This window comes from Protopterus annectens, chromosome 4.part1, assembly GCF_019279795.1.
Source record: "Protopterus annectens isolate FY-2018-M chromosome 4.part1, PAN1.0, whole genome shotgun sequence".
NCBI classification, from domain to species: domain Eukaryota; kingdom Metazoa; phylum Chordata; order Ceratodontiformes; family Protopteridae; genus Protopterus; species Protopterus annectens.
In genome coordinates, this window is record NC_056734.1 from 479,129,695 (window position 1) to 479,153,124 (window position 23,430).

At 44.1% G+C, this 23,430-nt stretch overlaps 1 protein-coding gene across 1 annotated transcript in view; it reads left to right on the forward strand.

Annotated features, from left to right (window-relative positions):
- TFRC (transferrin receptor) overlaps window positions 1–23,430 on the forward strand; it is a 661,121-nt gene that overhangs the window by 582,490 nt on the left and 55,201 nt on the right. The window contains exon 18 of the mRNA XM_044070291.1: window positions 21,346–21,486. Coding sequence (XP_043926226.1) covers window positions 21,346–21,486 — 141 coding nt within the window. The remainder of the gene's footprint in view (window positions 1–21,345; window positions 21,487–23,430) is intronic.

The window sequence follows — 23,430 nt, forward strand, 5'->3', positions numbered from 1 at the left end:
TGATACGGATTTGGATGATATAGGGCTCCCCAAGGTCACCGCCTGAAGATGTCTCCTTCGGAGACATCATGGAAATCTTGCGTATAAGAGGGGGTTGGTCTGCCCTGGACGAGTATTTCTGGAGGCCTTTGAGGCAGGCCCATCTACCTTATGGGTGCCCCCCCCCCCCAGCCAACCCCTTGGTGGATCTAATTACCACCAGGGCTTGGAAAGAGCCCGACACCGTGGAGCCTATCCCTAGACGCCCAGACAAGGTCCTCAGCCCTCCCTCTGATAGACCTTCTTGGTCCAAAGGCACGCCGGTTGATGCTATGTTGGTGGCGGCGGCCACTAGGAAAGAACTTGCCCAGGAAAGTTCTTCGGTCCATCCGCCAGACAAGGAGTCCCAGGCATTGGACAGTATTGGGAAGCGGATGTTTGCTTCAGCGACCTTTGCCATAAGGTCGCTGAACTACATGGCACACACCATTAGGCTACAGCGTGACTTAAGGAATACCCTGCAGTCCCACCGGAGTCCATGTCGGTCCCAGACAAAAAGGTTTTTGAGACTCGAATGGCCACTCTAAAAGTCCATATCAAATACATTTATGCGGCTTCTTTCCCATGCCACGGAAGGAGCCGCTAGAGCTAGCGGAGCTGGAGTGGTCTTGCGACGTCACTCCTGGCACCGCATTTGCGACTTCACAGAACCCTTTAAGGCTTCTTTCGCGAACGCCCCTTATGACCGTTCGGCCTTATTTGGCTCAACAATTCGACATGCTGGTCCAAAGCGAAAAGGATGGGAAGACGCTGTCTGCCATCTGAGTCCGCTTCTCTAGCCTCCAAAGATCCTTCTCCAGGAATAGAGGGGGCAAAAGAATCTGTGGTTCCATAAATCTCAGCAATCCCGTCCTGCTGCGGACAACTCGTCCTCTAGAGGCAGAGGAGGACAAGGTGAATGCCGGCCCAGAGGCAGAGGGGGGCCGCGTAACTTTGGGACTAGAGAACCTTTCTCGGACAGACCCGCACAACAGCCCTGAGGGCTTGCCCGACTGTCCCCCTCTGGAGGCAGTGGGGGGGGGGCGATTATCGGAGCACCTGTCAAACTGGGTGTCCATTACAATCGGTCAGGCTGAACAATTTGTCTTCAAGTCTTAGACATTCTTCGGAGCCCTGCTCCTCCAGCAGAATTAGTCCTGAGGGAGCTAGGGTCTATGTCAGCAGCGATCGGCCTTTCTCTTCATGCCCGTCTGCGAAGGCGCTAGGGTCTGTCAGCAGCGATCTGCCTTTCTCTTCATGCCCGTCTGCGAATGCGAGTGTTAGTGGACTCTCCAGGTCCAATGGTCGCTATCGGTTCATCCCTTAGACATGCCAATTCCCCTGAGCAGGGCATGCAGGGACTCCCTTCTTTGGTGGTTACAGGCTCAGGAACTCGAGGGAGACCCTTTGTGATTTCCCCCAGTCAAAGACACGTTGACCACGGACGCTTCTTGCCTCGGGTGGGGGGGGCATTACGCGGGCAAGTTCGTCCAAGGCACGTGGACTCCTCTAGAGACTGCATTGCATATCAACATCCTAGAGATGAGGGCAGTGCTTTTGGCGTTGCAAGCTCTTCATCACCTTCTTCCCCTAGGGACTATTGCAATTCAGAAGGACAACATGTCCGTTGTCTGGTACATAAACAAACAGGGAGGGACCAGATCTTACCCCCCTGTGTCGAGAAGCCATGAGAGTGTGGGAATGGGCGATTTCAACCAACCGCTTTCTGGTAGCAACGCACATTCCGAGACGGTCCAACATAGCGGACAAGTTAAGTCGGGTATTCCTCAGCCCTTACGAGTGGTCTCTGAATCCATCTGTCGCGAAGCAGATATTCTTCGAGTGGGGTCGACCTCGCTGCGACCTTTTCGCTTCTCTCCTGAACACAAAATGCAGCGATTACTTCGCGATAGTTCCCCCCAGAGGGGAATCCCCCAGGGACGCTCTGGTTTATGCTTGCCCCCCCCCCCCGGTCTCCTTTATGCGTATCCTCCTCTTCCTCTGATGAAATTCATCCAGAAAGCCTGTCTGTTGGGGAGCAGAGTGATTCTCATAGCCCCATTCTGGCCTCGACAAATCTGGTTCCCCTTTCTGCAGTCTCGGTGTGGCTCCCCCATGGATTCTGGACCCCACCCCAGACCAGACCTAATCTCGCATCAGACGAGATGCCACACTCTGAACCTGGTCAACCTCAAGCTCACGGCTTGGTTGATCCAGTTCCATTAATGGCTAGGACTCCCGGTATCTCGTCCCCTGTTAAGGCCATTCTGGTGGCAGCTCATAAGCCATCCACTGAAAGCTCTACAACAGTAAATGGAAACGCTTTTCCATCTGGGCTAAGGATAAATAATTGGATCCCTTTAACGTTCCTATTCCCACTGTCCTGGACTTCCTATCCCTTTTTAGACAAGGAGCTAGTGCGTCCACGGTTAAGGTCCAGCTAGTAGCCATCTCATCACGTAGGGGATGGCGTAGATTCTTTGGCGTCAGCAAAAATATGCAAGACCTTCTTAAAAGGCGTGTTTCTCTTAAAGCCCCCTATTAAGCCGGCAATTCCTCCATGGGATCTTACCTTGGTCATACAAGCATCAACAAGACCACCTTTCGAGCCGGCGGCCTCAGTGCCTTTAAAATTCTTATCTTGGAAAACGGCCTTTTTGGTCGCTATTACTTCAGCCAAATGAGTCTCAGAATTGCAAGCTCTGTGCATTAAGCATCCATACCTTATTTTTCACAAAGATAGTGGCCCTCAGGACTAATCCTTTCTGCCTAAGGTAGCCACAGAGGCTAACATTAATCAGTCAATTAACCTTCCTGTTTTCTTCCCGAATTTCCAAAACAAGGGTGAATACACATTGCACAAATTGGATGTACACAGACAACTACGTTTTTACTTGCATAGGACTAAAGATTTTCGCAAGTCAGACCAGTTGTTTGTTTCTTATGCCAAGTCAGCTATGGGCAAACCAATTTCTAAGGTGACAGTGGCAAATTGGATCTCTCAGTGTATTAGACAGGGATACACTTCATCTGGGAAGCCAGCTCCGGTTGGCGTGCGTGCGCTTTCTACTAGATCTGTGGCTACCTCGACGGCTTTTTGGTCTAGAGTTCCGGTAGACTATTTGTTCAGCAGCTACCTGGTCCTCTTCCCATACGTTCATTTCTCATTGCAAACTGGACATGATCTCCAGAAGTAGGGCTTCCTTTGGCTCCGCGGTGTTTCAGAATATCCTTCCGTAGGGACCACCCAGGGTCTTAGGTAAGCTGGGGACTCTGTCCCACAGGTTGCAGATCAAATGAAGTAACTACTTCAGATAAATAAGTTATGTACTCACCATAACGTTCCATCTGAGTAGATACTTCATTTGTCTGCAACCGACCCCCCCCCTGCCATCCCCCAAACCTCGGTAAGATATTGTTCCTTTGGAGTTTTTTCTCCGTCTTTAGCCTATAGGGCAAAATAACCGATCTGAGGTAATGTGGTTGGTAGCAAGGGATTATGGGTAGGGGGAGGAGCTAGGAGCTCGGATCTTTGAGCTTGGAAAGCTGCCGGTTCGGATCAGAGGTCGGATCCGACCACCCACAGGTTGCAGACAAATGAAGTTATCTACTCGGATGGAACGTTGTGGTGAGTACATAACTTCTTTTTTCCTGTGGTCCAGTGGCGCAAATGTCATTCATCTACTCTGTTGGGCATTTGTTCTTGTAGTTGAGTGGGAATTTTGATTCATGTCTGTTTTGAAAGCCTTGGTCATGGCTTTTTATGCGAGAAGGAAACTATTCTCACAAACTAGCTCCTCCCTCCCCTACCAGATCCTCAGTGTGACTTTCAGTAATTCTACTTAAGTTTGTGTTGGTACATCTTCGAATATCTTTTTCTGTGATTGGTAATGATGCTGTTACCCAAGAAGTCTGTAGTTTTTATTGCATATTTTCATATTTCTTTGATAAATGTTCCACACAACGTATCTGCTTTTAGCTTTTTCACCTTTGTCCATTCCTTTCTCAAGGTACCTTGTACAAAGTTTCTGAATTCATTTTTCAAGGACTTGTCTGTTTTTCCATCTGAACAGCTTCACTATAGATATATTCAGGAATTTATTTCATTCATAGCTGTTCCATTTCGGTTTTGAGCAATATGTAGCTAATGCTCTTGCAGAAGCACAGCTACTGTACCATTTTGACTGGTAGCTGTGTTAACACAATTGGTGTAGTCACTTAATAGTATTTTAACACTGGACATCTGTAATTAGTAACTTGCACATTTTAATGCTAGTCATAGCTTCATTTTTAGTTTACACTCTTCTCTTAAAGGTGTATTAGAGGCTTGTGTATCTCGGGCATGTTGGAATAAATGCAAAATATTTCATTCCTAGAGTGGAACTGAGAGGGAGGAATACTTTCTGATCAAACCAAGTCGCCACACCCTATTTAGGGGGTAATTTGGAAGCAGAGTAACGCTGGCTGGCAGAGGAAACAGAAGTGTATTGATTTGTATTAAAAGAACAAAAGTAAGCAGAGAATGGGCCAAGTGGGCTTGGGAGAAAGTACTGCAGTGTCTAGATTGATTATGGCAGTTGGTACTGAGGCCCCAGATCTATTTTTTCTTCTACAAAATCTGAGATTTATTGCTGTTTTTAACAGTATTGCAGTTACTTGCAGTAAATGAGAGCAGTAGCACGAGACAAAAATGTGCCATTCAAGAGAAAAACTGTGCCTCCTGTAAACAAGGAGGAAAACCAAGGTCCGTAATAGACACAAGGTTGAGAGAAGAGAAAGATGAACCATGAATGTCTCGGGGGGAAGGGCTGTTAAGTGCCTGAATTGATAAACGGCAGTTTGAGGCCTGGTATAATTAGCTTGTTTTGGGCTATGGTATTTGAACTGGTGTACTGCTACATGCTAAAACAATGTGTAATGGGAGAAAGATAACACAAAAGAACTGAGATTAACTATTTTTAATCTTTGTATGTCATTGATGCTTACAATAAATGCTTTAAAGGAAAATCTCAGTAAAAAATTGTAAGTTTTGCTTGCAAGGAAAAGGGACAGAGTAAATGAAGGGTAGAAAAGGATAGACAAGTTGCATAGCTCAAACAGGAAATGAAGCAGCCGCTTGTATAGGCAAAGAGTTGAAAGCACCAGTTGAGTTGAAGACTGTGAATTGGCTTATAAAAAAGGGGGGGATGAGAGACCTTGAAGGTTGACTACCATTCAAGATTAAAGTGGGAAATCGATGGAACAGTGAGTGATTAGATAGAAATAAGGTAAGGACCAGTTAGAAGGAAGAATGCAGGCTGGACAGGAGGAAAGGAAACGGGCATAGAAAGACAACTGAAAAAGACTTAAAAATATCAGAAGTTCAAAAAGGGGGAAAACCAGACTATCAACAAGGTTAGAAAGAGGGGTGACCTAGACAGGACTGGTAGGTTAATGCGAGCCTTCTTTAGAGATAGGCATGTGGATATTGATGAAGGATGGACATGAGCAGTATTGGTTCCCAAGGATGCGGTGAAGTCTTATCGACTTGGGGTGAAATGGGCAATAAAACAGAAGGCAGGAGAAATGTGGGTAATGGAATGTGACTGGGAAGATTTTCTGCATGTTTCACCGTTGCAGTCATTACATTTGGGTTATCTGCTTGCAGTAGCCCTAAGTCTGCCTGATTAATAAAGTCTTGGGTCCTGCATCAGTTGCTGGCCCTCCTTCCATGACTTCAGGTCATCAGGTGTATAAAACATACAGCAGACACCATTACATCAGTCTTTCTTGCCATGCGGTGCCCAAAACAGAATCTTTCTTGCCATGCGGGGCCCAAAGCAGAAGCAGTTAGCAAGTGCTAGTCGGCCGACTCATGAAATTTTCATTTTCGAGTTTCAGAACCGAAGTCCTCAAGTATCCCGTTGGGGAAATTTTTTTTTTCTTGCTCCTTACCGATGTCAGTAAAAGTTAATAATTGCATTACTTGTAGAAAGCAAATGCCTCAAAGATTTTCATTCGTACTCTATTCCTTGCCTAGGCCCTGACCACGACGTACCTTGCTGTAGGTTTTGTGCTTTATTTAAACAGTGCACTCTCCGTCTGTATGATGTTCTTCGTCTTCCCTTGCTGCAGTCCTGACAATTGGGTATAGTCCGCGTCCCAGTCGGCCCGAATACCAGAGTATAAGGCTGACGTCGGTCATGGCGCCTTAGACTGACGTCAGTACGTCAGGGTACTAATGCGCATGACCGGCGTCATTTCCTCAGTCTTTGCCGCATGGTCCGATGCAGAAGCAGTTTTGGAAGTGCAGGTTGGCGTTCTGAGATTTTGGAGTTTCAGACCGAATACAGAGTTGGCTAAGTAACCCGTTGAACATTTTGGTTTTTTCTTGCCTCAGTATTTAAACGGATGTCAGAAAAAGTGAATAACTGTATTTCTTGTGGGAAGCAGATACCGCATAGGGATTATCATACATTGTGTATACCTTGTTTAGGGCCTGAGCACGGCGTTGTTGGTTGCCGCTCTTGTGCTAGATTTAACAAGCGCACTATTAAGAGGAGGCTTGATTGTGCTAGGTTAGTGTTTGGGAAGCGTTGCAATTATACTATGCCGTCGGATGCTCCGGCGCCTGCTTCATCTAAGAAGCGCAAGGACAAAACAGTGAAGTCTAGGGTGAGGAACCGGCAGTCCCGGACGTCGGTCCTTTAGAAGGCTCAGGAGCCAGAGGTTTTGCCAGGAGTCTCTATGGAGTCTCAGGCAGATACTTTACTGTTACAGGATGTGCCCTCTCAGGAGGTAGGCCAGGCTGAGGGGCTTCTCAGGTAACTGTTCTTCCTTCTCTTCCCAAGGTAGTTAGGGCCTCTCCTTCTGTTGCCAAAGCTTCTTTTAGAGGAAGGCCAAGTTCAGCTTCTGTAGGGGCTTCTCCTAGCATTTCGGGCTCTGTGCCTAAGAAACATATGCTTAAAATGGCAGAAGATTTGATTACTCTGATTAGAGGTTCTATGCCCCACCTGATAAGAGGCCTAGGGTGGAACAGGAGTTTGATAGTTTTGAACAGTGTTCACAGGCTTCAGAGTCTTCTGTGGAAGACTTGCAGAGTTTCCTACTTATTCTGATTCTGATGTGGATGATTCCACTCCTTCAGCTTCTCCTCCTGAGGATTTTTCATTTTCAGAGACTCTTCACTCCATGAGGGAGCACTTTAAATGGGAAGGCCAAGATTACTCTGACTCCAGAAAAGGCTTAGGGAATTCTTGTTTTGCCCCAGCATAGGCCCTTAGCTATTCCTCCTGTGTTGAATGTGGTGGAGGATGTTTTTGCAGAGGCTTCTCTGAACCCTGATTCCTTGCCTCCTGCTCCTGTTAAGCCTGATGGGTATTATAGGGTGCCCAAGCTCATAAGTATTTGTTTAAGAGTCCCAGGACCCAGAAACTGTTTCTCAGGGGCCTAAAGGTGTTAAAGCTTCTGTGGTTAAAAATCCTGTACCCTCTGATAAAGAGGCAAGGGCTTTGGATAGGTGGGGTAAGAAAGTATACTTCTTCCACTCTAGCCATGAGGCGTTGAATTGTCAATTTCATATGCTGAAATATCAGAATTATCTCCTTTCACAATTGAAATCTAAGGTGGATGCTTTGGAAGGTATTGAGTGTAAAGAATTGCTGGATTTGGTTCATGTGTCTGAACAAGTGGGTAAGCATTCTTTGCAGTGTGGTTTTGATGCTGTTCAGGCCTCCTCGAGGGTGGCTGCTACTAGTTCTGTTCTTCGCAGACATGCATGGTTGAAGGATCAGAATTTAGCTGAGCATGTTAAGACCAGGATTTTGGATGCTCCTTTACAGTCTGATGTGTTGTTTGGACCGCCTGTGGAAGCAGTTTTAAAGAAAATGGAGGACAAAGCTAAGTCTATGCAGACTGTTAAAGATTTTTGCAGGTGCAGCCTCCAGTTTAGTAGAAATTGGCCTGCTAAGGGGTGGACATATCCTGCTTATGGTTCCCAGTCTAGGGTAGGTCTAGGCGTGGTAGGGGCAGGGCTCAAGGTTCGTTTAGGCCTAGATCAGACAGTTCACCTGCTCAGACTTCTGGTGAGGGCAGGGGTCAGTCCTTTCGTAAGCAGAACCAATGACCTGCCTTTTCAGCTGCCAGTGGACTCTCGTCTGGCAGCTCCTTTGGGAGGAAGATTGTCTCTTTTCAAAGAAAATTGGGATTTAATCACTCAAGACAGATGGGTGCTGGATATCATTCATCACGGGTACAGATTTTATTTCCACACAATGCCCCTTTCAAAGGCATGCCAGATGTTCCTCCTCCACAAAGAAAAGAGGCTCACAAGCAAGTTTCTCAGTTACTTCAGATAGGGGCTATTCAGCCAGTCCCTGTGTCAGAAAGGGGCTTGGATTTTATTCTCGCCTGTTCCTAGTACCAAAGAAGGGGAACACGTGGAGACCAATTTTGGATTTATCTATCCTCAACACTTATCTGGACATTCCCAAGTTCAAGATGTTGGCGTTACAGCAACTGTTACCTCTGCTGGGCAAGGATCACTGGATGGTAACTTTGGATCTCAAGGAAGCTTACCTTCATGTGCCCATAAGGCTAAGTTGCAGAAAGTATCTGCGGTTTCGAACTGGAGATTTTCATTATCAGTTCTCTGCATTGCCCTTTGGCTTATCTACTGCCCAGAGTATTCACAAAGGTTCTGGCTCCAGTGATAGCTTACTTCAGGCTTCAAGGCATTCAAATTTATCCTTACTTGGGCGACTGCCTGATTCTGGCTCAAGAAAAGGAACACCTTCTACAGCATTTGGAATATGTCATAGCAGTGCTAAGATGCCTAGGGTATTCTGTGAGCGAAATAAAGTCCAGTCTAGTACCCTCTCATGACATGTGCTTTCTGGGTGTGAGACTGAATACAGCTGCCCTGATGGCCTTTTAACCCCGGACAAACAAAAGAGTCTGTCACTTTACTTCCATCAACTATCTCATCAGTCCGTGCTGACTGCAAGGACAGTCCTTCAAGCATTAGGGTTCATGGCATCTTGTATTCTGGTGCTTCCCAATGCCAAACTGCATATGAGGAAGCTGCAATGGTATCTCAAAAATGTATGGACACAGCACTGCCAAGATTTGGACACTGTCATTCAAATAATACCTTGCCTTCAAAAGGAATTCTTGTGGTGGGCTCAGGAATGTCACCTAAACAAGGGACTCTCTGTGACCCGGCCAGAGGAGAGTCAGATTTTAACGACAGATGCCTCGGACACTGCTTGGCGAGCTCATCTAAATGGAAAGTGGATACAAGACAAGTGGCCTGCCAGACTACAGCATCTACATATCAACATGAAGGAGATGTTAGCAGTCCAGTTTGCATTGATGGCGTTCAAGGAGTTACTTCTTCCAGGGCAGGTGTTGATTCTGACAGACAACACAACTGTCATGTGGTACATCAACAAGCAGGAACACATTCTTATCCTCTATGCAGGCAAGCAAAGATTTTATGGGAGACTGCGATAAGCCTGCAACTGACTCTTCAGGCAAGGTTTCTGCCAGGAGCACAGAACTCCTAGCAGATGTATTAAGCAGACAAATCATGGATCCCCACAGTGGAAACTGGATCTTCATGTATTTCAGAAATTGACAGTGTCATGGGGAACTCCAGACATAGATCTGTTCGCTTCTCCACTAAACCACCAGCTGCCAAAGTATTGCACAAAGGGGTTTCATCACACAGCTTGGAAAGTGGATGCTCTGTCTTTCAGTTGGAAAAACCTTCATGTCTATGCCTTTCCACCTCTACCTCTTCTTCCAAAGGTATTACTAAAGGTCAGACAGGACAGGCCAAGGATGATTTTGATAGCTCCAGATTGGCCTCGGCAACACTGGTACCCACTTCTAAGGAGTCTTGTAAAGAAGCCTCCATGGCCTTTACCTCTGATTCCTCATCTGTTATCTCAGAAGGACGGTCATCTGCTCAATGTCAAGCTTCAATCTCTTCATCTCACAGCTTGGCATATTCTGTGTTGAAGCATGGTAGGTCTCAGCTTCCTCAACAAGTTTTAAATGTGATTATGGAAGCTAGAAGGCCTAGTACTAGGAGAGTGTAAAATGGAAGAGATTTTTATTTTGGAGTACAGCAAAGAATTTGGAGATTTCAGAGCCTAATTTGAGTGTGGCTCTTCAATATCTTACTGAATTATTGGACAAAGGTTTGTCTTTCTCTTCCATAAAGATTCATGCTGCAGCAATTTCAGCTCACTATGATTGTGACCCACCTTTGTTTTCGCATCCTTTGTTCAAGCAGTTTCTTAGAGGGCAAAGAATATAAGACCCCACGTGAGCTCCTACTCCTGCTTGGGATCTCAATTTTGTGTTGGAAAAACTTACTCTACAACCTTTTGAGCCTGCAGCTACTGCTGAATTGAAATATTTGTCATGGAAGACTGCTTTTCTGTTGGCTATTACTTCTGCAAGAAGGGTGTCTGAGTTGCAGGCCCTTATGGCAGTAGAGCCCTTTTGATTTTCCATAAGGACAGGGTATCATTACGTACTAATCCTTCCTTTATGCCTAAGGTGGTTTCTAGTGTGGCTTTAAACCAAACTATTCATTTGCCTACGTTTTTTGCAGATCCTCAAAATAAAGTGGAGAAGATTTTGCACACTTTAGATGTACACAGGCAATTGCGTTATTATTTGAGCAGGACTAAAGATTTTAGGCAGTCTCAGCAGTTACTTGTTTCTTTTGCTTTAAGTTCACAGGGCAAGCCTGTGTCAAAACAAACTATTTCTAGGTGGATTGGCTTTTGCATTGCATTTTGTTATTCCCATCATGGCAAAGAGGTTCCAGCTGGGATTAGGCCTCATTCCACTAGGGCTACTGCCACTTCAACAGCATTTCTAAGGGGTGGCAACTAAGGATATTCTGGAAGCAGCTACTTGGAGTTCAGTGCATACTTTCTCTAGGCATTATCACCTGCCTATATACTCTAAGACTAGAGCTGGTTTTGCCACAGCTGTTTTACAAGGCATGTTGTCAGCTCCTGCTACTTTATAATTTGCCAGCCTCCCTTACCTCTGCTTTGGGATTCTACCCAATTGTCAGGGCTGCAGCACGGGAAGGCGAAGAACATAGTACAGTTTTGTACCTACCATAAATGTAGATGTTGATTCCCTTGCTGCAGTCCCCTCCTTCCCTCTGTGTTTCAGGGTGGTTGTGTAGGTGAGTTTACATGCTTATATTTTTTGTATATATTACTGTATATATTGTACATGCTTTTTGGTGCAGGTTGTTTTTGGGACTTGTCTTTTTGGGTCTTCTGACATCTGGGGCAAGAAAAGACTGAGGAAATGACGTCGGTCATGCGCATTAGTACCCTGACGTACTGACGTCAGTCTAAAGCGCCATGACCGACGTCTGGTATTCGGGCCGACTGGGACGCGGACTATACCCAATTGTCAGGACTGCAGCAAGGGAATCCTCGAACATCTACATTTATGGTAGGTACAAAACTGTACTTTTTCGCTTCTTAATATTTCGGTTCTCTGTAATTATCCAGAAATGTCTTAGACTACCGGAATTCTGAAAAAACGCAAGGCTAGACAGGCTGCCAAGGTCCAAAGCTGCTGAGGCTTCTAAGGCAGTCGCCAGTTTGCCGGTACTCAGTGAGGTGTTTTCGCAGCCCTGATACCAGCTTCTGACTCTCAGGCCTCTACTGAGACCTATTCTGAGTCAGGAATGCTGTGAGATGCTTCAACTGTGGGACCTGCGGATGTCTCTGCCTTGGATGGGTCCGGAGCCGCTGTGCAGGCATTGGCTTCTGAGGGTGTATTCAGGCCTACGGACTTGCATATTAGACGCCTCCTTCATTTAGGCCAAAATCTTGAACTGTGCCTAAGAAACAGACACCCAGGCCGAATGCTCAGGCCTATATGCCTAAAAAACAGATAAGAATGGCTGAAGATCTAATAACTAATCGGGGGAAGCCAACCTCCTCCTAAGAGACCTAAGACTGAAGTTTATCAATCTTCTGAACAGGATTCTGATTCTTCTGATCTGGCTTTGCCCTTATCTACTTATGAGGATTCTGATGCAGAGGACTCTATTCCCTCTGCTTCCTTTCCAGAGGATTTTTCTTTTGGTGAGACCTTACATACAAGGGAGCATTTCCACTGGGAAAGCCAGGATTTTTCAGATTCAGAAAAGAGGCTTAGGCATTTCTTACTCCTGCTTCAGCATAGGCCTTTAGCTATACCTCCTGTACTAGACATTGTTGATGCCTTTTCAGAATCTAGTTTGGCCCCTGATTCTTTGCCTCCTGCTCCCAGAAAACCCTGACTGATATTACAGGGTTCCTGATTCTCAAGTTCCTTTTTAAAAATCCTCTTGCGGATCCAGAGACTATTTCACAGGGACCTAAGGGCAATTAAGGCTTCTGCTAAGAATCCTACCGCCTCTGATGGACTCCAGGGCTCTGGATAGATGGGGTACGAAAGTTTACACTTCTGCAACCTTGCCCATTATGAAACTGGCAGTTTAAAGCCCTATGTTAAAGTATTGACAGGTTAGTGGATTGCTTAAGCAGAAAATGTCAATTCCTGACTGTGCTGAAAATTAAGGATTTAATGCATTCTGCTGAGCAGGTTGGAAAACATAAAACAAAGCCCCCTATAACAGCTAAAGGCAGTCCTTGGATAAAATGTGAAAACTGAATAAAAGCCTGGAAAAACCAACACAATGAGAATCACTTCCTCCTTTAATAGAAACAAACAGGTAAACTAAAAATCCAAGAGCTCCAGTAAAAGATGAGCACTTTTGGTTCTTCAGCCTTCATCAGTTCTAAAAATGAGCTTTATTCACTAGTTTAAAAACAGTCCCACCCAGTCATAGTGACATCATACTGAGTAGGTGTAACACACTTTTTAACATCTTAAAGCTATAGCTCTAGCTGCAAAAAACAGGCCTTCCTAACCTTAAAATAGTCATGAAGAAAACTTTCAGAAAATTTTGAAGTGTTTTTTTAATATTTCAATATAGTACCACTGAAGCCTCTGCTTAAAAACAAGACTCTTCAAAAATTTCTGAACGTTTTCTTCATGACTTTAGATGTTAGAAAGTGTTACACCAACTCAGTATGATGTCACTAAACGACAAACGTCTGATTGGGACTATTTTTAAACTAGTGAATAGAGCTCATTTTTAGATCTGATGAAGGCTGAAGAGCCGAAGGCGCTCATCTTTTACTGGAGCTCTTGGATTTTGTTTACCTGTTTCTATTAGAGGAAGTGATTCTCCTTGTGATGGTTTTTCCAGGCTTTTATTCAGGCTGGAAAACATACTTTGCAATGTGGATTTGATTCATTAGAGGTCTCTTGCGGTCTGCTGTCACTGGGTCTGTGCTCCGAAGGCATGCTTGGCTTAAGCAAGGTCTGCCGGATCATGTTAAAGCTAAATTGTTGGATGCTCCCTTAAATAAGGACCTCCTGTTTGGCAACAAGGCTGAGGAAGTTCTTAAAAAGATGGAAGATAAAGCTAAATCTATGCAAACTGTTAAAGATGTCTTACAAGTTCGGCCTCTTAGATTTAGTAGGCACTGGCCCTCTACAATTCAGTCCCAAGGGACACACAAGACTAGGTAATGGGGGGTTTCCGCATCCAAACCTGGGAATAGTAAGACTCCCCCCTATGGAAAACTCTTATCAATTAAATTTTTAAAACTTCCAAGCACTTCCCAACTGAATGCTCCTTTAGGTGGAAAGATTGGTCTGCAGGCCAAAAACTGGGAACTCATTACCCAGGACAAATGGGTTTCTGTGTCCCAAGGATACAGATTTCAATTCCACACATTACCAACACCAAGTGGGTGGCCAGATCTACCCCCAAATCAGTGGGCAGAGGCCCAAAATCTAAGTACACTCTCAAACATGGGGGCTATTAAGTTGGTACCAGAAGAGGAAAAGGGACAAGGTTTCTATTAGACTTTTCCTGGTACCCAGAAAAGGCAATACATGGCGTCCTATTCTGGGCCTTTCCATTCTAAACACCTTTCTGGTGATCCCAAAATTCAAAATGCTGACTCCTCACCAGCTGCTTCCTATGCTAGGCAAGGATGCATGGTTGGCAACACTAGACTTAAGAAGCATACCTGCACATCCTTATCAGGGAGTTTTGCAGAAGATACCTATGCTTCAAAGCAGGCTACATGCACTTACCGGTTCTCTGCACTGCCCTTTGGCTTATCTGCTGCGCCCATGGTGTTCACAAAGTGCTTTGATCCAATCATTGCGTTTTGCAGGCAAAGAAATACTCGGATATACCCATTCCTGGACGATTGTCTAATTCAGGCAGAAAGCAAGGACATTCTTTTGAATCATCTGGCCTTTGTTCAAAGGGTACTGACTTGTCTGGGGTTCATAAACGAAAAGAAATCCCACCTGGTACCCTGTCAACAAATTATATTCCTGGGAGCAAGCTTGAATACAACTTCCCAGATGGCATTTCCGCATGCCAGAGAAACTGATTCATTTGACAACTTACTTCAAACAAGTGTCCACAAAAACCCAGCTTATCTGCAAGGCAAATACTGCAAGCCTTGCGGTTCATGGCCTCCTGCATTCTTCTAATTCCATATGCAAGGCTGCATATGAGGAAACTGCAATGGCATGTCAAAATTCACAGGATCTAGAAGCAAGGATTCCTATCATACCTTGCCTACGCCTAGAGTTCCTTTGGTGGGCAGAGGCCTGCCACCAAAACAGGGGACTACCGTTCACCTTGCCCCCTGCCGCCCAAATCTTAGACTCATCGGACTATGCATGGGGGGGCTCACCTGGCAGGGAAGTGCCTTCAGGGCAAATGGAACCCAAGTCAAATGCACCTGCACATAAATCAAAAGGAAATGTTAGCTGTACAGAATGCTCTGACAGCCTTCAAGGACCACATTCTTCCAGGACAACTAATGGTGAAGACCGACAACACCACTGTCATGTGGTGCATAAAGAGGGGTACACATTCTTACCCCCTCTGTAGACTAGCCATGGCCTTGTGGAACACAGCCTTGAGCTACCAAGTTACTCTGCAAGCTCAATTCCTGTCAGCAAAACTAAATTCGCTGGCTGACTGAATAAGCAGAAACCTCATGGACCCACATGAGTGGAAACTGGAACCAAGGATTTTCAACATGTTAAGCAAATGGGGAAGCCCAGATGGACCTGTTTGCCCCCACCCCCCCCCCCACCCCCCAGAACAGTCAACTGGACAGATTTTGCACAAGGATTCCCCACAACATAGCTTGGAAATTCATGCCTCAGCCATTTCAGAGCCTCCCCTCTTTCACCCCCTGCTCAAGCAGTTCCTCAGAGGGGCCAAAAATTTAAGGCCACCCAGGACAGCTCCAACTTTTGCCTTGGAGAAACTCACTCTTCTTCCTGTCAAGCCTGCTGCTACTGCAGATTTAAAATCTCTCCTGGAAAACCGCTTTCCTTTTAGCAATCACTTCTGCAATTAGGGTATCTGAATTGCAGGCCCTTATGGCAGTGGAACTTTTCATCATCTTTCATGCGGACAGGGTGTCCCTCAGAACCAATCCCTCCATGCCCAAGGTGGTATCCAGTGTGGCTCTTAATCAGTCCATTCATTTGCCTGCCTACCTTTCCTAACCCACAGAAAGTGAACGAATACTGCACTCTCTAGATGCGCACAGACTGCTTAGATTCTACTTAGACCAGATTAAACCTCAAAGGAAGTTTGAATAACTGCTGGTGGCATTTGTTGCAGGGGACAGAGGGGAAGGCTATTTCAAAACAATCTCAAAATGGATAGGCCACTGCATTCATTTCTGCTATAAGCACCATGGAAAACCTATCCCACAGGGCATCAGACCCCGTTCAGCCAGGGCTGCATCTACCTCTACAGCCTTTCTTGGGGGCATTTCTACTAGGGACATCCTAGAAGCTGCTACTGGAGTTCTGTACATACTTTCACCAAGCATTATTTGCCAATTTTCTCTACATCCAGAGCTGGTTTTGCCACCGCAGACTTGCAGGGCCTTGTAGCTGGTCCTAATTCTATTTAAATTCCTCCTCACAACCTTGGCTTTGAGAATCTACCCAAAATGTAGTGACTGCAACAGTTAAACACTAAGAACATAGTACAGTTGTGTACACTTACCATAAATGTAGATGTTCGTGTATTCACTGTTGCAGTCCTGGTTACTCTCCCTCCAGCCCCTTTCTTCTTTTGGCTATACCTCTACTCTCACTGCTTTAAAAGCTTTTTGGTGCATTTGCTTTTTTGGAGGTATATCCTTGTATTGTTTGCTTCCCATTATGGGGGCACCTGACATCTGGGGCAAGAAAAACTGATGTAATGGTGTCGTATGTATGTTTTATACCCCTGATGACCTGACCTGGAAGAAGGGACCGCAACCGACCCAGTATGCAAGCAGATAACCCAAATGTAATGACTGCAACAGTGAATACTCTAACATCTACGTTTATGGTAAGTGTACACAACTATACTTTCTAACCCAGTTGAGTATGTAGGTGCTTCAAATGGAGCTGATACACCAATACTAGGAAAGTCCAATGACTGGGTCAGTGATTAAAAAAAAAAAAAAAAAAAAAATCTGAAAATCTGGTAAACGGAAGTGCATCAGATCTGAGGTTGAAAAAGGAGTAGCTATGAAGGATTCGTTACAGTTGTAGACTAGAATGTGGAGAAGGTGGGCTGATTTGTAAAGCGGGAGTATACAGAAAAGTAAATATAAGATTGTTTCGTCTACCATATAGAGTAAATCTACTTTAAGACTATGGAGAGGGTCAGCATCTAAGTAGAAACTGAGTGCAGATAGTAACTGGGAAGTTGAGGGAAGTTGAGGATGGTTGGGCAAGTAGAGAGCGAGGAGGAAACCAGTTTGAAATGACTTCCTTTGCAAGCTCTGGGTGGAATTAAGTAAGTGAAGGGATAACCTGATCGTGTACCTATAGTTGAGATGTAGAGGCAGGAAAGAGAAGGCTGTAAAGGTGGGAGGGAGTTAAATAGAAGACAGAGGAACAGATGGTGAAATTTAGTGAAAGCCAAAAGCAGGTGGCGACAAGATAAAGGCAGTGGATGAAGTCTGAAGTAAAGGATAGATGAGCAAAGCAGATGTATTGAAGAGTTGAGAATAGTGAAGAGGACATGAGGAAAATTAGGGCAGAAATTCAAAGGGAGAGATGGAGAAGGAAGACTAGGTAATGTAAGAGCATTGAGGTGAAAAGCAAATCAGGAGAAATCACTTTATGGGAACAAGAAGAAAGGAGAAAGGTGCTACCTTGGAGCCTAGAACAGGAAAGCAGAAGTATGGTGTAAGCAATAATGTAAGGAACACTTGGAGTAACAGGGGAGCTATGTTTAAGGGGAGGGGTTGCAAAAATACAAACTACTGAGCATATTAAACAATGGTAAATCTAATAGACTTGTATAAATTTAATTTACAACTTTCCTGAATCAGATTAATCCTAGCTGTGAAGGATGTCCTTGCAATGACTCTGCTGTATCCAAGGAGTCTGTATAACTTGCTTTAAACATGCAGTCCTTTCTTTTATACTAAATTAGTTTTACCAGTCTTTTCTTGTAAGCCCGATAATCTGTAGTATTAATGTATGCCAGCACTTGTTTAACAAATTGAGATTCATATTTACTGACTAGACAATGACTAAAGGTGTAAACAAAGAAATTCTTAAATCTGACTAACTTTAAGCTGAGTAAGATGAACAAGTTTAAGCTGCGTAACTGAGGTAATGAATGCTAGCAACTCATTGCATCCAAGTGATGCCTCAAAATGCATCTGGAGAACTCCTACTGATGCCTCTAGGCATCAAATATTCATAAGTAGGAAATAGGCCATTGGCCCAAGGGCCTAAGTAAACCTAGCCAACAAGGTTCCTTGGCTTACGCCACCCAAGTTATTTTCCTGTGCCACTGTCTAGCAGAGCCACAGAAGTGATCCCCGGGGTGTATTTCCCATTTCCCATCTTCTCAATCAAGTTTTTTTTTTGAGTGCTAATGAGGAACTTTGCTTCACATAGATGGGTAGCTTGTTCCAGAGTATGGGGTTCCAGAGTATGGGAAGTCTCTGGGACTGGACTCTATCCCCCCAGCATGTCCTGCTTATTGTGTTGACCAGGTTTAGGTCCCTAGAGCGTATAGCTCAGAGGGACTGGGATTTCTTTAGGTGTAACATGTCCAGCAGCTCTGGGTTTGACACAGTTTGTTAGGCAGAGATCACCTCTGAGTAGGTGATATGCTACGGAGTAAAGCTGGAGTTTTTTGAGCCTCCGTATTAGGGCATCTGAGGCCAGTAATCCTTTGTGTGGTACTTCTGTGGCCTTTTCCAGCTGCTTACAGATGTCCTGAGGTACATTCCAAAAGGGGTGTTGTGCTCTCTAATGGGTCTGAGTGTCGAGTAGAGGGGAACAATGACCTTTTTTTTTTTCCTGGATGAGAACCCTTTTGTGATGTGTGTGCCACGTGGAAGGATTTCCTGACTACTGTGGTGATGTGATTATTAAAGGAGAGACTACTGTCCACCTGGGTCCCAAGGTCTCATCACACATTCGGCATTGTGTGAATATTGGTTCATATTTGCATCAGTTCCAAAACCATGATATGTTCACTGTTTAAAAGATTTCATCTTAAAGCTTACACAATGTCCAACTCAACTGCATTAATATTTGACATCTATCTAGTGCAGATAAATGGATATTAACTGTTTTTATGGTTTATGTAGATAATTTCACATTTTTCTAAATCTCAACAACCAAGTCACACAATAAAATGCTGTTAAGTGTAACAGTGGCTACTGAAATATTGCAAGTTTACAAAATATTACAACGATAACTGTTACTGTGTTTGCTGTGACTTAAAAAATCCTATTTACGACCTGGAACCTAAAGAATTCTGCCACTATAAAAAATAGTTTATGCAGAAAAGTTTGCCATTATACTTTTATAACCCCTATGGTTCCAGAGATGAGGACATAATTTCATTGTCAAAAGACTTGGGCTCCGCCCATTGGAAGTTAGTGCACACTTGGTAATTTCCATTGGAGTGAATGATGAGTGCACTATGTAGTCTGTGTTGTACACAGAGTGAGACAAAGCAGACCAGGCCACACTGCATACAAAGTGAATACCTGCATGGCCAGTACTGTAGGCATGAATGAGATGGTAGAGCCTTAAGTACTACTGTTAGAATTTTTTTTTACATCAGTAGCTTTTGACCCAATGGCTTTATTTGCTGCTGTGAATATGTAAACTATTTTCTGTGCCTTTTTAGCCCCAGTCTTTCATGCATCTTCATTTATGGTATTACACTCTGCATCTTGTTTTAAATTAAGCATTTCACTTAAATCTCTGCTTTCCATGCCAACAGTCTAGCATGCTTTCTTGCATTCCTTCTCGGGCTTCTCCAGACCTCATTGTTCCAAATGTTCTCGCTTTAAAAAAACCTGTGATGTCCTGACTGAAATCAGTGTTTCAGACAAACGGGTTAGCACTGCTGATGTCTGGTAGGGGTACCAGAGCTTTACTTAAGTTGTGCATCTGGCACATGACCTCAACTGTTATGAGTTGAGGTATAATGGTAAGTGGCAGCAACTCCAGGTTGCTGTGTCCCCACTGGAAGAGGAAGGTGCTTCTACTTCAGAATAGATCCTTTCAGTACTGTCAAGGAATGGAGAGGAAGACTTTCATATTCCTTGCTATTTTCTTTCCTTGTGTGATATAAGCTTTTGCATCTTCTCAAACGCCATTTTTGTTAGACTGAAAGCTGATAGTCCAGGGCTGTGAAGAATTGACTGCTTGCCGTGTTCACTTCTGGACTGACTTATTCCACTTTGGGGAGCATTTGATGATCCTTTGGCTGAGAAAGCAGCTGCCCAGTTAAATGTGGCAAAGATCTTTCTAAAAGGTATTCATATCCATTTTGCCATTTGTATGTTTCATCTTGGGAAGGCTGGCATTGCTTCCATTTTAAACAGGTCTTCCTGCTGCATGCTTTTTCATAAAGTTCTTCTGGAGGCCAAGTCTGAGTTTCTGGCTGTCTGGATAGAAGATGCCTGTTTTTGTAAGGATCGGGTCACCTTGCAGTACTGGTCATCCATAGTTCCTGCTTAAGGACTTCCCAGTTTTTACTTTGAACCAGTGTGTACAATGGCCCATTAAAGCTATCCTTTTGGAAGATCTGCGCAAGAAAGATGCTCAAAGAGCATTAGAGCACTGGAGTTTACAAAAAAATGAAGTTAGGGATGCCAAGCAAATGTTTCACCTTTGCATACAGGGCAAGTGGTTGTCAAAGCAGTCCATGTCTAGATTAGAAATTGCATTTGACATCACTGTCTTCCTGCTAGCAAGCCCCTTCTGTACACTGTTACTCTGTATGCGCAGGGGGCTCTGCTTTTGCCCTTGCCCCGTGCTTCAGACCTGTATGTGCTGTTGCCACCTGTTCCAGGGTTCTCTTGTTCACAAAACATGATAGACTTGACGTGGTGTCGAGGAGGAAGCAGGATTTGGAAGAGCAGGGCTAAATTTGCTACTTTCCAATTGTGTCTCCTTAACTCTGCCTTACAGATCCTCTAAAGATGTTTAGTCAGCAATGCAGACTTATTCATAGACTTCCTCCCTGTGATCTATCTGTGGTCTATCTTTGAGGGATGTGTGATTGAGGTTAATTCCATGTTTTTGTGCCAAGAACGAACTGGGGATGAAGAACATAGCCTTTAACACCTTTCAGTCAATGTCAAGAGCAGAAAGGAGTTTCCAGCGAATGATCACTTTGAATTCCAAAGCCAAAATGACACTTTGGTGCAAGTGTTCACTCAGAGGATGTAGTCCAGATTAATTGAAAATCTGGAGTTAAGGTGCGTAATCTTTACCCCTCATGTAGTAAAGTATATCCCCTGAGTGATTGCCTCCCTATTTTCAATGCCATCGGGGAGTGGGGGGGACTGAAGAGTCTTAGCTGTGCAGTTGGGCTAGTATCTGACCTCCAACATGTCCAGTGATGAAACTTTTAAGGAACATGCCCAGCTCAAGGATTCATGCTTGTTTACAAAACTCCAGCAAAACTGCATGACTGCTGCTTTCACTGGCTTCAAACAAGTGGACCTTCAAGAGTATAATGCCAATATAAAATCAGTTTAACAAGCACATTGCTGGATTTATTTTAAGTTGCAGTAGTCTGTGGGCTAATAAAATAAGGTAATGAACAAATTTAATTCTCATTTAATGTGTGTAGCCTGATTTTTGTGTTAGGAAATGGGTAACCTTTATATCTTGTATCACTAAAATATAACTTTTTTTGGTTCTTTTTAGAGCATGGGACTCTCATTTCAGTGGCTGTATTCTGCTACCGGTGACTTCAGCAGAGCTGCATTTGGTTTGACGAAAGACTTTGAAAAAGCTGATTTGACAGATCAAGCATTGTGTCGTGCATTGAATGATCGCATCATGAAAGTAAGCTTTATTTTGAAACTATTTTTCTGCATTGTTTCACAGACTATAGGCTTGTAGCAGTATTTAATATTGAGGAAAAGGTTTATAAGACAGCATGTTGGGACTTGCTGCATTTGAAAGAGATACTTGAGTTTTCTATGTGTAGGATGGATAAGCCCAAATGACCAGTTATTCACACCCTTAATCTCTCTCCCATTTGAACATTATCTCAGTTACTATTTTCTTACTAGCATAATGAGCTTTTCCATAAGGACTCCTTTCCTCCATTGCCAAGAGATGTATAGAGAAAAGGTACTTGAACGTACACGAGATACATCTGTAAGCATAATTTAGCTGTTAAGTGCACGCATTATTAGAAATTGCACTTGTATAATAGAGTAAAACAGTAATGTCCTTCCTTGGATCACTGTTGCAGTATTCCTAATTGTTGGGCTATCTTGCTGAGCCACGTGGATGTCAAGCCGGGATTAACAAAGCCAAAAACTTCCTTGGAGTCCTACATCCAATGTATGGCCTATGCCTGTTGATGGTAAGGCTTCATAAGTTGATGGCAGTCTGAACTTAGATCTCTCACCTGTTGGTCTGTTCTACATATAGTGGTTACTACTGGCCTTCACTGGTTCAGATAAATGCCTCCTTGGGGAACCTTCCTCTTTCTTGTAATTGCTGCATTAGATGTCATTTGGGCGGAGGGGTGATTGCCGTTTGCAGATTCTCTAGAAGGATCTCCACTCCCAGTGCCTTTTCTGTTTGGGTGCAGAGCACGACTACAAAAATCTCAGTCCTTGAAAGACCATTTAAACTTGACTTTCATCTCTTAATTCCTACTTGGAAACTCTGTGCCAAAGGTGGCTCATTTACAAGAAAAAAATTAAGGCCTCCGTATGATAGTGGCTGCCCAGTCACTCTGACGTACCCGCCGAGGTGTTGGAACCTGCAGTATGCCAGACACCAGCTCATATCACCCTACCAGAAGCCGGTATGATAACTGACATTTGCACTTCCAGAACGACAGACTACCAGTAATTTAGAAGGGATAACTACGCTTCATTTGCAAAGGACCCAAAGCATACCAGAGATCCTCAGGAAATCTGTGGATCACTCTGTCAGGGGTTGCCTCCGCTCCACAAAAGACACTTTTGAAGAAGAGGGTGAATCAAAACTCTGAGCATTCTTTTAACATATTCATCCCAAATCCATTTGTTTAGGTCAAGTGGCATCTGATTATGATTCTCTTTTACCCTGTTACAGAAGCTTCATTTGGTGAAATTTTGTTAATATGAAGCATTTTGAATGGTAATCTAAAGAGATTTCTGAAGTTTAACAGAATCCTTTTTTTTCTTTTTAAGAATGCAAAGCGATTGACACGGATCTTGTGTAAGTTGTAGCAACAGCCCATTTTGGTACCTCTTATGTCTATCTAGAGCAGTTCCTGTAAAACTAGTTTTCCCTTTTTGTTAAATGTAAACTCTTGGTATGTACCCCTGCTCTTGAAGCCCCCACCCCATTCTGGAGGCTTTCCTGGATGCTTTTGCATGCACTTCCACTGTACCAAACTCCCATCCACCAGCATTTAAATGGCCTGATTGGCTTTGCAAGGTACCTGAGGGCTTAATGTCTGAACAGAATCCTGTGGCAGACTATTTTCTGTGTCTACAGATAAGCCCTCTTAATTACTTCCTAATGCCAGTGTCCTTTCTTCTAATAAAGGCTGCAAGACAATGGGCAGACCTGGGGAAAAAGGTTTATACATCCTCCACTGTGTTTTAGAGCTCTGAATTACCAGACTCAAAGGATCTAGTCATTAATGACTACTTGTCTTTTCTCAGCAATTGGAGTAAAATGGCCTTCCTGAGGAATCTACCACTAAACAGGCTTCATCCTTGGTGGCTTAGGGGCTTCCCAGTGAGTTAGGCACAACATTAAATATAGCTGTGATGTAGT